This window comes from Geospiza fortis, unplaced genomic scaffold, assembly GCF_000277835.1.
Source record: "Geospiza fortis unplaced genomic scaffold, GeoFor_1.0 scaffold237, whole genome shotgun sequence".
NCBI lineage: Eukaryota > Metazoa > Chordata > Aves > Passeriformes > Thraupidae > Geospiza > Geospiza fortis.
In genome coordinates this window covers 8,105,128-8,122,824 of record NW_005054319.1, presented here as the reverse complement: position 1 = coordinate 8,122,824, position 17,697 = coordinate 8,105,128, and the positions used below count along the sequence as shown (strand labels likewise).

The following is a 17,697-nucleotide window of genomic DNA, read 5'->3' as shown; positions in this document are numbered from 1 at the left end:
GCCCGCTGCCCCGGCCGGGCCGCTGCCCGCCCGCCCCGCTCGGCCCCGATCCGGAGCTGCCTCCGGAAGGTGGAACAAAATGGCGAAACCTAACATGGCCGTTCGGAGCGGGTGACTCCAAAATAAACAGCGTGTGTCCTTCCCTCCCTGCAGACCGGGTGTGCCAGCAGCCGGGGCTCTCCCTCTGGGTCCCCTTCCAGAACGCCGCCACTGCGGTCACCAACCTCTACAAAGGTAAGGGGTTGCCCACCCGCTGCCCCGGCAGCCCTCTCCGCCGAGCCGGGCCCCACTCTGCCTCCTGCCCCGGCTTACTCATAAGTAGGGCCTGTTAATGTCTCTTATTCACCGTGATAAAATCTAGCCCGAGACTGCTTCCTGAATCTTGCAGGTTTTCCCTGGTCCACTTTAGCTGACGGTAGCTGAATCTTTTCTGTTGCCTCATGTCAATGACTCACAAACTTAAAATCTGTTTTACTTTAGGACCCTTGAAAAAGGGTGTCTTTAACATGTGTCTGTTTCTTGTGAATTCAAGGGAAGTTTACAATGGCTTATTAAACAGTACTGAAATTCCCTGCATTGTGTATATTTCATGGTGAATTAGATGTTGGGGTGTCAGTATAATGCCTTCTCTTTTGTGGTGAAGCGAAGTTGGGTTTAGTGTTCATAAAATTCTTCACACATGTTATGTGACAGAAACTTTTATCTTCTTGTGGCACTGAGGCTTCTTAAGTAAGCCTCACAGTTTATTTTAAGCACTAAAATGTCATTATGTCTGTGTTCAGCATGGCTGTAAGAAGGCAGTGTTAGCCAGAACTTTGATAGGAGTGTGCTTTGCATGTGGCTGTGCTTGAGTGCTGGTTTACTGGGTGTTTCTGAACTGTGCAGTTCTTTGCGTTGTCCTAGGAATTCTTGTCTGCAGAAGGCTCATTCAGTGGCTTTTACTTTATTTAAAAGGTTGTGCTAAAATGGTACATATAGTGAAGGCTGAAGTTGGCACATTGTGATTCCCATTGTTATTGCCTTCCATTCCAAGAAAGGGAAGTGCTTTAAAAAAAATTCCAATGTTGGTTTTTCTGGCTTATAGTTTGATTTTTTTTTTCCCTTGGTCTGTACAGCATTATCTGTAGTTCTGCCTCTGTGCTCCTTCATTTGCCTTCAGTTTTGTCGTTTTGGATTTGCTTTAAGCAGTTGAACTTGATGTGTTTGTGATGGGTGATCAGGTTTCTGACAGATGTGGACAGAGCGAGGAGGAAGTGTAGGTGCACAGCCCTCCCTGCCAGAGTCTTGCCTCCTGCAGAAGGTGCACTTGAATGCTGTGTGAATGTGTCAGGTCATGTGAAGGGGCAGCACCTGAGAGCAGGAAGGTGCTGGCCTGAGGGTGTGGGTCACTAGAACGTGTCTGGGGACAATAGTCATTTGAGAATGGTGCTAGAGTAGCAGCAGGTAATGTTAATAAATTGTGTGGAATAATTACAGTCTGTCTTTACAAACGGCATGGCTCTCCCTTACAGCATCTTTATTATGAAGACTTAGGCTGTTTATTTCTGGTTAAAATGTTAGATTGCTTCTGCTCTAGGCAAAATGAGCCTTTTTGTTGTCAGTGATGTGATTAACTGATGAGTAGGTGATAGGGGAAACTAGACTTTTAAGTTGGAAGCTGACTTTGGTCAGGTATAATGTAATACTTCAAAAAACAGCACCTGAAAGAAATGTTTTCTTCAAACAGATCTTAAAGTACCTGAGATACTCAGGAATGCCATCTTTCAATTTTCAGTTAACTTGTAGGTCAGTAGAAATTTGGTGATAACATGGTTAGAACCAGCTGAACACTGTCATATCTGACAAGTTGGAGTCTCTTACTGTGAGCTTGCTTTCCCTAGTGGTGAACATGGCTCTTGTTTTTCACATTCTCAGTACTGTTTGTTTTGGAGGACTCTGTCAAAATACTGGAGGAATACTTGGTGGGGTGAACTGAACACCACAAACTGCCTCTTGCCTTGTCAGCTGCTTTCTGATCTGATAAATACTTGGATTTTTGAGGCATTATCTTTTTAACAAGAGCAACCCGAGGTATGGTGCATAATGAGAATGCCATGATGTCTTGAATGTCAGCATTTCTTCTGAATATAGATTAGAAGTTTAATATCACACCACACTGATGGTCTTACATCCTGAGTTTCTGGTGCTGGTGATAGAGTGCGTTCAAGGCACTTCATTATCTTGATTGCACTAAAAATGTGAAGCATGGCTTTGTAATGTAGGATTTAGAACTTAAGGCCACTGTGGAAAGTTCTTGGTATATGTTAGAATAAGACTTCTGAGCCTACAATTTGCCTTGTTTTTATTAAAAAAGCCCTGAATATTTTCTAATGTTGATTTTGACTTAGTAATTTCAGAATATATGCAGCTTGACTGCTTAGGTTTTGCTAGCTTAACTTTGTAAACAAAGTGGTTGTGGCTTTTACCATAAAAATCTACTGTACCCGGGGTAATGATGCTTGAAACTTCTCTGGGCTGCATCAGCAGTCAGTGTTTGACCTCATAGCTAGTTCACAGTTAGCACTTTGTAAAGCATTCTCATACACAAAGAAAGCAGGGTATTGACGTAAAGCCAGCCTCCAAGCCTCAGAAGGACACTCCTGGTATTTCAGGAAGTGATTAAAGGAGTATTTTCAGTTTCCAAGTTGGCTCCAGAGTGTTTGGGCAGCTTTTGCTGCCAGTGCATTGGAGGCCGGGCTGCTGTGCAGTATAAAATGGCAGGAGGAATAATCTGTCATGTTACCATTGCTTTCAGAGGAATTAGCATTTGTAAATGTAGCCTTTGGATTACAAAGTAGTTCAGGCAGAATACTCTTAGAGCGGATACAAATAACAGGTTAAGTTACATTTGTTTACTTGTTTAATTTATACTGAGAAACTCCCAAGATTTAGCTCAGTTTGAGGTGGCTTTGGTCTGTTGTGTTAGGTTTGGAGTGCTGCTCTTTGGCAGTGTAGATCTCAGTGCTGTCTTTCATGGTCTGTGCAGTGGTGCCTTAGAATACAAGTCCAAGAATAACATTTAACAGTAGTACTTTTTGGGTTCTGGAGTGTGACAAAGCTACGTTAGATGTATATGTCATTGTTTGTAAACCAATATTTTGGGATAGCTGTTCAAAGAAATACCTTTATCTTCTGGCTTTTGCTGTGGGCTTCATTAATAAAACAAGACTATAAAATGCTGTTTAAATCAGCTTTGCCACGTGGAAAAAAATTCTGTGGAATTCAGGTAAACAAAATTGGAGTGGATATGTTCATGTCTTTTAAGGAGCAAGAGCAACATAAGAGTATGAAACTTTACATGAAACTGAAATAGGTGTTGTCAAAGCTCTGATGGCAAACCTGTGATGAACAAGATGAGCATAATTGTGTGGTGAACAGGGTTTGTCCCACCTGTTACTGTGGTTTGAAACTTACTCAAGCTGGTAGCCAGAAATACACTTCCCGAAGTTTGAAAGCAACTTAATACATTGGAGACACAGCTATAACTGATGTGCACAGGGGACTAGTTACATTAACAGAGAGGGAAATTGCATTTTGTAGTAGGATTTATTGTAAATTACATGTTTAAAACTTTTCTATATCAGAATTGCCATGGGATCCTAAATGGGGAAGGAAACTTTTTTAGTCTTTGTAAATGGTATGTTGGCTAATTGAAAGACATTGGAGACACTTGTGTTCTAACTAGTTTCAAAACTGTGGCCTGTGAAGTGCCTCTGCAGTTGAAATCCAGCTGAAAATAGAACTTGAAAGAAATTCTGAGTTTTCTGGCAGTTCCTTACCTGTCAGAATGAAAAAAAGCAGTTACTCCTTTCTTGTGTTGGGGCTTCCTGCTGTATTGATGCACTGTGTGTGTCTAAGTCTGTTGTCCATTGATTTCAGTATCTTCCTCAGTCTGACAAGCTCTAAGTGTGTTTTTAATGTAAATAAACAGTGCTGTGGTGTTGACCTGAAGTATAGTAAATGCTGTTTAAGTGGAGCTGGAGTTGCTGTTGACTATCTGACGTGTAAAGAGGATGGAATGTTTTGGCTAATATTCTCTTCAGGTTTAATGGAACTCCTCTTTGCTGCTGCAGCCACCTTGGTGCTGCCTTATGGAGTACTCGGTAGAAGATGTAGATACTTCTTCTTTCCCATGGTTGGCAGGAGGCCACATCTGTGCTGTGCTGTACATTGATGTGTAACACTAAGAGAACTTTTTTCTGTCCTCTTGCAGAGAGTGTGGATGCCCACCAGCGAAGCTTTGATTTAGGAATTCAGATTGGCTATCAGCGTCGGAATAAGGATGTGTTAGCCTGGGTTAAAAAACGCAGAAGAACTATTCGAAGAGAAGACTTAATCAGCTTCCTTTGTGGAAAAGTCCCTCCTCCAAGAAATTCTAGAGCTCCCCCAAGACTGACTGTAGTATCCCCTAACCGAGCTACTTCAACAGAAACTAGCTCATCTGTAGAGACTGATTTGCAACCCTTCCGTGAAGCCATAGCTCTGCATGGTAACTGTCACTTTTTCAATACTACTTGGTTAAAATTGGGTGGGGGTTCTTAAGGTGTATTTGGCATATCATAATGTGTCATGTGCCTGGTGATCCAGCTGAAGGTATCCCCTTCATTCTTTAAGGGAGCTTTTGCATGTATAAGGCATGTGTTGGCTGCTAAAAATTTGTATAGTTGAGTATTTTGAATGAAGAAAAGGTACTGAATAAAAATGAAATTTGGGTCTGTAATATTGCACAGCTGTGAACTCAGCGGTTGAGTTTCAAGTCTTGGTAGCGTTTTTGAAGCATGAAGAGACTTGGCATTCATAGCAATGGTAAAGTAAACAGAATTCTTGGAAAATGGCAATGCTATGCTAGCAACTAGTTAAATATTAAGATTTGACTACTAGCAAATTTTGGGGAGCTTAGGGAGGGAATTTGATGTCTGAGGCTTCTTTCTCTAGCTCTCTAGTACCTTTGTTAGGCACTAATGCAGTTCAGTATTCTACTTAAAGTACCCTGGAAAGGGTGTTTCAGTTACACATTTTTGAAATAATTGAGTCCTGTTCAGAACTTTGCTCTAGTTCACTTTCAGATTGACATGTCTTCCAGTGTCATACTGAATTGCCTTCCTTGCCACCACCAGCAATGTTGGGTGTATCTCTTTGCAGACATGACTATTCAGTAGCTTATTCTGTATTGGATTATGACTGAGTAGGTGATAGACAGATGTGCTTTAAATTGCTCTTGAGGTGAGATGAGGCAGTTCACCTCTGGGTTTTGTGCCTTCTAAAATTCAAAAGGGTAGCAGATATCTTGAGGTACAAACCCTAGACATTCTAAAAATGAAAATTAAGCTATCTAGAAGTGCAACCTAAATTAAAATTTTACTGTCTGGATATTCTCAGTGGGGGGAAGAATTGATGGGTTAATTAGAAGCCTGAATTCCTGAAAATGCAAATTTGGCTTCTGCTGTGCTGTGGTGGTTTTTAAAGATGCCCAGTCCAGACACTGTTACTGTCTAGGTGACAGCCATTTAAACCAAACATGCTTCCCTTCTCAGTCATGTTGGTTTTGGCAGTTTCCTGTCTCATACTGGAAGGAGGCTAGGGAATTCTGTGCACCACTGTTGCTTACTGAGTGTAGATAAAATTAATTTCATGAGAACAGCTGCAGAAGCTGGCTCTCACTGTGTTAAGCACTCTCGTAAAAATGCTTTTCTGAAAATATAGTTGAATCTGTGGAGTTGGATTAACTGTAAAGGCTCAGTCTCAGGTGAGAGGAAGCTTAGGTAGGCTCATTCAGCACAGTGAGCTCTCTGAGTAAACTCAGAGGCATTTTTATTGATAAAATGGCTCTTTTTGTGTCCATGTATCGCTTCCTAGCATCTGCTTTGTACAGAGGTGGTTTATGGAAGTCAGTTTCCATAGCATGAGGATCTGAACAATGATACATATAAAGTTTCCCATATTTCATAATATAATGCAGGGTCATGAGGAAGTTCTGTCCTCTGTAGTGGCACTGCAGGGACTCAAAATGTACTTTTCCCCTTCATCAGCTGGTTGACAAGATTACATGTCAGTCACCTTCTGGATTAGGTTCTCTTCATATCAGTTTCAATCTGGTCCTTGACACAAATGCTTTTGTGCTAATCCTTTAGTGACTAGGCTTGTATTGGGCCTCATAACTGTTTTTAGGTTGTTGCCTACAATATTTGCATTACTCCAGCTTCTCCCCCTTTTTTTTTTTCTTCAAGGAAGTTGTGATTAAGCAATCTCATGAACTCATTTCCTATTTATTGTAGGGCTTCTCAAAACTATGTTTTGATTTTGAAAGCTGCTAAGGATCTTTAGGTGTGTGTAAATTGTCCTCATTAGGCCTGTGCTTATCATAATTTTTGGCACATTGTTGGAAAGTGCTGCTTCTAAGTATCATGAGGGAGCATGAGAACCTGGTGATAGTGAGGAGCAGTCCAGCACAGAGGTTTTGAGAGGAGTTTCCAACTGGCATGTAAAGGTGGGAGGCTGTTTTGTGCTGGTTGGCTTCCTTATGGGAATAGAGTATTTCTTTATTGAACATGTGGATGAGTTGAATTGAATTTGAGGGATAATGCTAAAACTTTGCTGCTTGCAGCAAGACCTCTTTTAGTAAAGCAGGAAAAAGTATGAATAGCCTGTGGCACCAAGTAAAGCTCCGTGGAAGCAGAGCTGGTGCATTGACTTCTCAGAAATAGGTACTAATATATGTCTAAAGATCATGGCATTACAGCTTGCTGATATTCCCCTTTGGTGGTGGAAAATACCTCTTTTTTCATCATGTAGCCCCTAAGCTCATCTGAAAATTTTGACAGAAGCAGTGGTAACAAAATAGCTAATAATTCAGTATTTCCTGGAACATCAAACAAAATTCTAGCTGTATGCCCTAGACTAAAGCATTAGAGATTAGCATCCTTTAGGCATCAATACAGTCTTTAAACTGTATGCTTCATCTGAAAAGAAATATCTTAAAACTGAATTTTTGTCTCCAGCCCTGTAACCTCTGACCTATATTTTGTCTCTGTAAGATGGTTAACAGTTCTTTGGGCAGGATATTGACCCAGAATTTAATCTTGTGATAGTGATTATCAAGTCTTTGTACTACAAGAAAACTTGAGAGCAGAACAGCAGAGAAGAACCTGTTATAGTAGCTAAAAGGAAAATTATCATGGCAAAAAATCAGGCATGAGAATGTTTAAGATGTGATCTCCCTTTTCTTTTAAGTCCATGGCAGCTATGCTCTGCAGTTGTTACTGAAATCTTGAGTGTTACTTAGTGAGAAGGAGACTTTGGAACCTTACTCTTGAGAGAGTGAACTTTGGTAAACAACATATTTTCCCTTATTATCAGCTTTTCACTGTTAGCATGCTGATAGGTAACCTTGAAATAAAGCATGGCTGGTGACTTGAACTGTGAATATTTGAAAAGAAGTTCAAGCCTTTTAGAAAAACTGAGTAGTTATCTCAAGGTAATACATGATGTTTTACTCTTGAGTGCTAGTGCAGTTTTCTGAAACTTTAATGAAACATCAGTCTAATGCTTGGTGTTTTAAGATGTGGTAGTAGATAATACCTTTATTGTCCAACATCTCAATTACAGAGTTGGGTTTTTAACTTCCATTAGTCCCTGAAATGTCATTGCAGCCAGGGAAAGTATGGATGTGTCTTCACCTACTCTCTGGATGTGTATTGACATTTCCAGTTCTGTAGGAGATGGGTTTCAAATGACAGAATTACATCAATCTGAGCTAACAGTACAAGACTCCCAAACACTGCCACGTGCTCAGCCACGTTGTGCCTGGCTGTAGCTGCTGTACCAAGGGTGGTGCACAGCCTGTGTCCTTCACTGTGCCATGTGCTCTGTGTTTCACACACTGTCCTCCCAGCAAAATGGGAGAAAATGCTGTGATTTCAGGAGGGGCAAGAAGCAAGCTTGGAAAGGTAATGTTGACATGCATTTGACTTGAGCATTCTTAATCAAAAATTAGGTGAATTTGGGAAAAAATAGGGCAGCAGTACAGTGAGAGAGCATTAGTTCTTCTTCTCCTTAGCTTTAATGTTGATGTATATAATTTATGTGATTTGGTCTCTGTGGGGTAGGGAGAGCACTTGCACATAGAAGTTTGTGTGACCTGGCCCCTTAAGAGTCTGAATTTCCACTAGGCTTTCATATTTGCTTCTCAGAATATTAAAGTGCAGTTTAAAACAGGAGCACTTAGCAGAGTGGAGAAGCTGCAGTTGGTAAAAGAGGGGATGGGAGAACAGAGTTCAGATTGGTCTGACACAGGTTAATTTAAAGGTTGTGTGTATATATATCTGTGATGGAATTGTGTATTGGTATGTGCTGCTAAAACTTGCTCTTTGAGCCGGTATTATGGAAGGGTGAATATGACAGAAGAGTGACAAGGATCTCTCTGCATGCCATTTTGTATTTATCTGGGGTTATTAACTAATTCCTGCTTTAGTCACACTACCTAAGCATGAATGTTCCTTTTGATACTTCCTGATTAAAACTTCTAGAAACAATAGTTAGTACTATGTGAAACAGTAGCTACCCAGTATATTATGCTGTGATAGTGACCTGAGTAAGTTGTACATGGGTATGATTGTAGTGCAGATGAAACAGCATTACAGTTTGTTAGGCCAGTAGTGATAAACTTGCTAATTTTGAGTTGACAGTTTTAAGTATTTTGTAATCCATGAAACATATTTTCAGTCAAGCATTCTAATATCCTGATAGTTTTGGAGTGTACTTAGTTATAAATTGAGTAATATTGATCACAGCTCCTTCTAATAGTACTGTAAGACCTTCTAAAATATAATTCTTTGTAAAATCATTGTCTATGAAATGTCAGTTTGTTGATGAAAGATACGACAGGAATGAAAATGTACTAGGTACTGCAAAATGTTTGAGATCTGCCTTCCACTTCAAACCTTTCCAATTCAAAAAGGGGTCAGATCCATGTGGGCCTTCTTAAAGTCCTCCAAGAATTAAGGAGATGTCCCTGGTAGAAAGGAGTGGGAAACTTCAGAGGTGGGTGTGAGATTGTGGGAAAAATAAAGCCACTTCAGCAGCTCTTTGGATCTCTGTCCTGTTGTATGGACAAAATCTGTCCTTTTGTATGGACAAAAGTGGTGTGCCTGTGATTAAGGCCATATTAATCACAATACAGAAATTTGAGGTTGGGAAGTGGTGTTTGCTGACAGCCATGTCATCTTACCACTTCCTAGTGTCAGTTACTGCTTTAAATGCTTTGGGAAGAGCTCTGAGTCTGCTGAAAGCTTAAACTGAGAGTAGTTCACAGTAAATGGTTTTTCTGAGATTTCCTCTGCCATGCCACAGCTTCCCAGTGAAAAACTTAACTCTTTTCCCTGTTGACTAAAAGTGGATTTTTTTGAGCATTGCAGGTTGTTCTGAGAGATGTTGGTTCCATGTAGTGGCATCTTGATATTTGAATATATATCTTGAGTTTGCTTTGACTTTTCCATGTTAGCTCAATTAGCCAATCCTAATGTGCAAATCCAAACTGTTATCTGAGTGTTTCATTTGGCACTTTTGCCCTTCTGGATGGATGGGCAGTGCTGTGTAATGTGGTTCACTGCCAGGAGCTGAGGCTGTCAGTCTGTCAGTGTACCCAGCCATGACTTACTGGTACTAAATACCCGTGTGAGATGCAAGATTAACCTGTAGCTCAAAGCCCATGCTGTGATGCAATAGCCTTTTATTCTGATCTCTAGGAATTAATTCAAAGCTACTCTCCTGCCTTAGACACTAAGTTGACTTAAAGATTTTAACTTTTAATTATCTCCTGAAGGTTGTTTTTATATTTAAATGTACAGTGATTCAGCATTACCTAAATACTGGGAAGTCAGTGACTGCTTTAGGCATTGCTTGTGAACTTTGGCAGTCTGGTTTAGAATATGCTGCAGTGTGCTACAGATACATCTTTTAACTGTATCAACTATTTTAAAGAATGCTTATTACTTGAAAAGGCTCCACTTAAAAGCATAGTTGTTGAGTGGTGCCAAAAAATGTCTTTTGACATCACAGGCCAGTTTTGGAGTTTATTTAGAGTAATTTTTCTGCCCTTACTTGGGCACTAGATGTAGTAAAAAGATGTCATGATAAAATGAATTACTATGTTGCTCCTTTGGTATGAGTTGTATAACAGTAAATGACTGATAAGTCATGTAAATTGTTGACTCTTAAGTGTAAGTAATGACACTGAACTTGTGTGGTCACAGCAGTTTTGCTTGGAATAGGGGTGTGGGGGGAAATCTCTACAATCAGTTTGGATTGAAAAAATGTCACTTGTATGCTGTCAGATTTTTTCCAGTTTAAATGTACAGGATGAATTAATGTTTTTTCTGATGTATGTCATGCCAGTTGAAATTAAACTACTGACGTCTTTGAATTGTGAAGTGATTTGTTACCTGCCCAAACTGTGTATGTTAGTAGTTTATCCAGGATATGGTATCTGAATTGGCTTTTTCTCATACATTTGTCATCAAGTTAGCTGCGTTACTTTATTTGGTGGATGCATGGGAAATTATTTTCCTAATGGTTTTGAATTTAATCTTGACCTTAATCCTGGGAATACTGTCACAAACCTAATTTCTGAGTTATCTTTACACTAAAACAGCTTCTTCTGTTTAAATACTTTCTGCCATTGTGAATGAGCAATGATTTTCCTACTAATAAAATCTGCAGGGTGCCTCTTGGAGTTCAGACCATGCTTCTGGGCCCTGTTTGAACACCACTTGGAGCTGTAAGCAAAAGCCCTAAGAAAGAATCAATGATTAGCATCTGTGTCTACTGGTTGTTGTGTAATGCCAGATCTCTGTAGTGAAGTATTTCCTGTGCTGTTACAAGTTGGAAGCTTTAAATGATCATTCAGTAATGTTCAGTGGAGTGAAGTTGGTTGGGCTGCTCCATCCTGACTTGTGTATCAGCCTGCCATTGCTGCAGATGGCTTTTAGACTTCAGCTTCTACCTGAGTTTCTGGTGACTGATATTGTAGTTCTGGCAATCCTATCTTCCTAGAGCCTCTGAAGTTGCCTATTTGGCCTGCCAGCAGGATTGGGTTGGGTTTTGTTAGGATTGACTTGTCAGTCGTTGGTTTTTGGCTGCTCATTTGACAGTACATGGAGATGGGAATTAGTGCATGACCAAGGTTTATGATGGCTGGACAGTGCTATGAAATATTTGAGACTGGAGAAGGGAGCTCTAGGATTTTGAAGGTTACTGAGAGAGGAATCTTCCTGGACAGTTCAACATTTCCTTGTTCTTATTGTTAGAAAAGATGCGGATCTATCCTTATCTTTCCTAGGGCCACCAGATGTTTCTGTACTCTTCTACTAATACTCAGGTTTGGAAGTTATGATAGTAAAGATGTTTGTCTTATCTCTGAGCTCCTGTGTATCTCCAAATACAGCCTGGATTTGAAATTGGGAAGAGTAGTTTGACTTTTGTGTATTAGTCCTTACTAAATTTATGTTTTAGAATGTCTCACTTTTGCAAAATTGTCATGTTACAGAAGGCAGAGGTTAAATTAGTATGAAAGTTCATGGTTGTCTTTTTATGGCCTTTTTTCTACAATAAATAAACTTCAGTTTGAATTAAATACTATTAATCTGAATACAAACCAAAGTACTTGCAGGGTACCTGTGACAGTGATTTGCATCAGAACTGTTGATAACAAATTTTGGGTGATTGCCGTGTGGTTTTCCTTGCTTGTTCTTTAAGTGCATTTCTGAATTTAATAATACTAATGTGTTGGCTGTTAGTGTTAGCCATGAAATAAAAGCTTGTATTTATGAACTAGTTGTGGTGTACACCTGTGTGAGACCTGCTGCCATGCTGCAGTTTCCTTCAGGGAGTGAAAGGGAGCAGGGTGGTGGTGTTGACACAAGACCAGGTCAGTTCAACTCAAGTCCTTGGCAGGGCTGTGTAACTCTTGGTCCAGTGTGAAGCCTTTAAATTGAGATTATCTGCTCTCAAGTATGGCCCTGTTTTGAATAGCATGTCATGCCTATGGAGTTTGTTTGCCAGAGTGTGCTGTTACATCCTGATGTATAAGCTCACTTTTAACATCATAAAAAGCATTTCTGGTAACTACTGGATTATTGCACAGGCTGAAAGCTCAGAAGGTGTGCTCTGGACTGGAAGTGGTACAAATAGCAGGGTGAAGTGTCTTTAAGGTCTCGGTGGAATGGGGCTGAGTACAAGCCTGTGTGGCACACGTGGGGACTGAACTGTCTGTGCTGTCTGACTGAAGCCCTTTTTCTCTCTCTCCCCAGGTCTTAGTGGTGCAATGGCTAGTATAAGTGTTCGCTCGAGTACCCCAGGCTCGCCTACTCACGTGAGCAGTGGCTCCAATGCTAGTCGAAGGAGAAATGGACTCCATGATGTTGATTTGAACACTTTCATATCAGAAGAAATGGCACTCCACTTGGACAATGGTGGAACTAGAAAGCGTACCTCAGCCCAGTGTGGCGATGTCATTACAGACTCACCAACTCATAAACGCAACAGAATGATCTAAACTGCAAAAATTTCAAACCCACCATGCTGCTTGAAAGCCACTTGATCCTCAGAGTACTATTGAAAAGGAAACATGAGGCCATCTTTCCATATTCACTGTTTAAGACAAAGAATTCAATAAATGCCATAAAGGAAATTTTAGATATTACATTAGATGCCTCTTGTAACTGCGGCTTTCTTAAACTATATTCTTAGCAGAGGACATCAGATATTGTGTAGTAGTTAGCAAGATCATCATAGGTGAACATGTATCTGTTCCAAGGCTAAAAGTGACCTTACTTGTATTATTAAAGGGAAAGGAAATTTCAGATGTTTATTTGGCTATAGAATTTTTTTTTTTTTTTTTTGTCCTTTATTTCCTGCTTTGAGTATTTGCTTAAACAGTATTGCCAGTTTGACTGAAATTGTCTACAACATGACTTGGCATCTTTGTCAAAACTGCAGGCTTCCATTTTTGCAGCACTGTACCATGCACCTAGTTTCTGTATAGTAACAGTGTGCAAGTTATAAATATTGGACTGTACCCTTTTTAGTTTTAAAAGCAGTTGATAATTCTGGTGATTGTGTGATAATGTAAAGAGGTGCTATGATGGTCATGCAATTAATACTTAATATTGAATCAATACAAGGGTCTTTATTGGATTCACTTTGTGTGTTCTAGTGCTCTGAAGTAGCAATATTAAACTTTTCCCCAATTAACTTCATAGGCTTTTAAATCAGTTTGAGAAAATATATGTACTTATTGGTATTATCCTTGTGGTAATCATACACAGTGCAGACTGCACCAGTGCTGACCTAAATTTAGAGAAAAATGTCCTGTAATTGGAAAATAGGCTTTTCTGTTCAGTATTAGTGAAGGGTAGGTTTTGTGTACACCCATATCCTATTTTACATTTCTTGTGAAGTAATTGCCCATTGCTGGGGAGGGGTGGGAAGAGAGGGAATGTGGGGAATAGTTGGAAAAGGGGTGTGTTCTAACAAGTAAGACTTCTGGTCACATGTGGAAACTTGGACTAACTTAAACAAGATCCTGTGATGCCATCCCCTTCAGGAGGGAGTGACATGCAGGTTCTGTGAAGTGCTAAGAAAATAATTTAAAACTGGAAGTTGATTATAAAACTCTGGATAAACATGCTGTAAGCATGAATTAAAAAGGATAAATGGCTTTCTTTTTGTGTTTAGCTTACATTCATAGGATTGAACTCTGGCTGCCGTAACTTAAGCATAGTCTACAACTGAACTAGAGATCAAGACTGATCTGCTGCAAATCTGTTTCTGAATGGGGAAGGACAGATGTCAGTCTCAGAGTGTCCTGACTATTTTTATACGTAGAGGGAGGAAGTCTTCGGTGGAGAGCTCTGGCTTTAGGGCCTCTAAATCTCTGCCTTGGAAAGGGACAACACAGGAAGAATAAGAAAAATGGAGAGCTCCAACCCTGCATGTTGGGAAAGGGGTATTTAGAGAGGTGGTATGCATGCTTTAACTGGAAGCATAGGTTGATCCTGGGATTAAATGTAGTTATGCTAGATTCCCAGTAAGAATTGTGGTTTCTGGCGAAGTTAAGGCACCTTGAGCTCCATGTTAATACACAGCTCTTCAAGACTTTTGCTTACGTGCTTGTAGAGTCAGATCTCTTTTGTATTATCTTTGCTGTTTGAAGCAGACTTCACTGTAGGTTTGCCCTTTTTACCCTCTCATCGATGTCTGTAGTCAAGGCAAGACAGCAATGCTGTGTGAGATACTCAAGGCTCTCTACTTGAGCCTGATTTCCTTGCCTTGTGGTGCTTCCATCACATTTCTTTACACCCAAGAGCCCTTGAAGATGTCAGTAGTTGCACAGTACTGTAGCAAGAGGCTCTGTAGTTCATGGACAGCTGTCAGAAGTGTCCAAAGTGCTAAGAACTGCTCCAACCCCCACCTGTGTTACATGGCTGAACTTGCACATCACTTGAAGACTCAGTATACATTAATTTCAGTTACTGCTATTAACTACAATTCATAAGGTTTAGTTTATGTAAGATGTTAATACTGCATAAAGCTAGTTTCTTTTGGAGACTGCATTTTCAGCAAAGATTTTGAAGATGGTATCTGAATATACATTAGTATTTATTAGACTATTGGCAGAGGGATTTTTCTGTTCTAAAAGAAAGATGGAGTCCTGAACAGAAAGGACAGGTGTGAGAACCATTCTTCAGCTCTTCTGTTTATTTTTTAACTGGCTTGTACAAGTAAGATGCTTATGCTCTGCAACTTCTAACACACTTTATTCTTGATGTGGTAAAGATGACATCGTACTGGTATCAGTCCTGCACGCAGGGACTGAACTGTAGCAGTGCTGCTGGTCTAGCCCAAATACAGAGCCTGTTCAAATTACTTCTCCCCTTTCTTGCCATGAAATAAATCTTGTTGATGCTCTGAAGCATTAATTCAGTCTATTACCATCTAAAACTAAATTTGTCTGGCTTCTTAATTAATTTGTGCCATTTTTCTTTGAAAGAAAGCAGACTTTGATATTAAACTGGTTGCATTAATGTTTTTTTTCTGCTTGTACCTTAAATATTTGGCAACTTTTGATTGTTTTTCATTTAGCCCCAACTGTTGTTTGCTCTTTGACCTCTGCCAGAGTGATCAAAAATGCATGTATTCACCTGATAAACACAGGAGAACAGGTTGTCTCTGAAAAAAAAAATAAAAAGAAGTCTAGTACCTGTTGCTTTGAAGACTATTTCTTGTGCCAGTGTAGAAAACTGATGTTCTGGAAATAGCTTTCAGCTATATCCAAACTGTAGCTCCTGGAGCCAGAAGTGAGTTGGTTTTCAGTAGGGAACGCTGACAGGAGAACTGTTTAGTTTGGTACAAATGGTGCTTACTTTTGCTTACTTTCTCCTCTGACTTGTGCAGTTGCCCGGTCTCTTCTCCGTGTACATCCAATCTAACCTGAATGTGCGGCAGTTACATAAAGTACATCCTGCACTGAAGCTACTGAGCTTGGCTTGCTTATTAATGAAGTAAGTTTTAAATGTTCAATTGAAATCTATATTACAATAAAGTCATGCAAAAATGATTTTGGTTGAAATTGAAGTCCTGCAGTTAAACTTACTTTCAAATGTGGTTTACCCAGCTGGAGTAATAGAAACTCTAAGTCATAATAAACCTAATAAAAAAAAATACAACTAATCAGGCTGCTTTGTAATTCTTTGAAGTTTCTGAATAATACAGTCCAATAATGCCAGACAAGATGTGATTAGTGTGAGCTGACAGGCTGCCTTGGTTGTGCAGATCAGGACTTCCCTTCAATGCACTTTGGTGTAGCTTACACACAGGGTTTTGTTTTGTCTCCTTTGGACTAATGATGGTACAGAAAATTGGGGTGTACTACATCTGTTCAAGATGTTCTGCAGACTTCAGCATCACTAATACTTAAAAGAAGCATCTTAAAGAGATTTAAGTGGCATAGTTTAGGAAGTTAAGTGGTGTTGACTTCAATAGTAGAGCTTTCCAGTCTTTTGCAACAGACTCTTTGGACTTAAGTGAAATCAGGTGCTTTAATTAGCAGCATTTCCTGCTTCATGTGAGTGTCCCTAAACCTGCAAACTATTTCCCACTTGCTTTATCAGCAGGTTTTAGAATTCCATTATGAAGGAAAGCTTTATTTCATAGAGGCTTTCAAGTTTAAAAAGTATCTTTTTAATTAACGTTAACATTTTTTCACTTACTTAGCCACCGAAATGTTCCAACAGGAATTTAGAAAGATTCTTAAATGGCTTCTAAATCCCAGCATCTTTCAATTATTAGCCTGGAGCTAAGTAATCCTTTGGCAGAGATGAGGAATGCAGGCCTGGTGTGTTCTGTGGGGCTCTCTGGCCCAGGTGGGGCTGATGTGGCTGTGTGGGGTGGCCACAGGGCCCTGTGGGTGCTCCTGCCAGAGCCTCTGGTTGTGCAAGGGCAGGGCCCTGGCACTCCTTGTGTGAGCAGGGGGCTTCTGGGGAGAGATGGAGCCTGGGCAGTTCCCCCAGAGCCCTGAGTCAGCAGCGGTGCTGTCTGCTGCCCTGCTCCACTGGACCCCTCTCAGACTGTCCAAAAGGGTAACACACACACATGGGCTGTAGTGAATAAACCAACCAGGGTCCCTCCTGTGCAACCGGCAAGCATCACCTGCCTCTGGGGGTTCTTGTAAAAGAGATGGAAGCCAGATGTTCCTCAGTGGGTAGTGAGACTGCAACATTTCCCGTGAGACTTGGGCTGGTGGTGCTGCTGTCCCAGCAGGGACCAGGACTGTGGAACACCAGGACTGTTCATTGGCCACAGGGATGTGAGGGGGGAGCACACAAGGTACCAGGATCTCCTTGGAGTCTGCTGTGAGCCCTTTGGGCAGACACTGCCTTGTAGAAAATCTTACAGTTCAGTATTAAATGCATTGATCAGCTGGTTAAAACAGCACATAAATACTGTTAAATTAATCATGCTTTGTAATATCTCACTGTTCTATCAGATTTATTTTAGGGTGAGATTGTCTCTGGGTGCTACAGAACAGCAAGCTGGGCATGAAGGGCAATCCTGGGGTCCCTGTTGGTGTTGTCATGGTGTAACAATGTTTCATGTTAGAAAAACTCACAATGCTTTTCCAACTCTGAAACTCAAGCCACAGGAATTTTTTTTGGTACCTTGAACACCTGGTGTGTTTTTTATAAAGCATCAAAGCACAGGATACAAAATGTTTGCATTTAAAGTAGGTATGCTCAGGACCTTGTTCTGTTTCTACTGGAGTTCTGAGAGGGCCACGTCCAGCTCCTGCCCGTGCAGCCCTGTGTACCTGTGCTCACAGAACAGGCCAGTGCTGCCCAGTCCAGAGGTTAGTTTGTTCTTTTCCTGGGCATGTCCATTTTTATATTGCTGTTCAAACCTAGCTTTCTTGTTTTGAAGTGAATTCCTTGAGTACCATCTATAATATGTATAGAGATCAAGATGGGGAGAAAATACCAAATTCTGCTGTTGAAGTGAGTAATTACTTGATCTCATGTAATTAATAACTCATGGTCTCTAGTGTTACCTCTCTGCAAGATTATGGTCTCTACATCACTTTCAAACCACAAAAATCTGTGCATCTTT

The 17,697-nt window shown here is 40.4% G+C and overlaps 1 protein-coding gene across 1 annotated transcript; it reads left to right on the top strand.

The window, feature by feature from the left end:
- Positions 1-2: 2 nt before the first annotated feature.
- CUNH16orf72 (chromosome unknown C16orf72 homolog) lies at positions 3-15,765 on the top strand (the record flags this gene model as incomplete). The annotated part of the gene is made up of 3 exons (XM_031056576.1): positions 3-234; positions 4,253-4,528; positions 12,345-15,765. Coding segments are annotated over 3 exons (753 nt in total), but the record flags the coding sequence as incomplete, so codon positions are not given.
- Between the last annotated feature and the right edge of the window lie 1,932 nt (positions 15,766-17,697).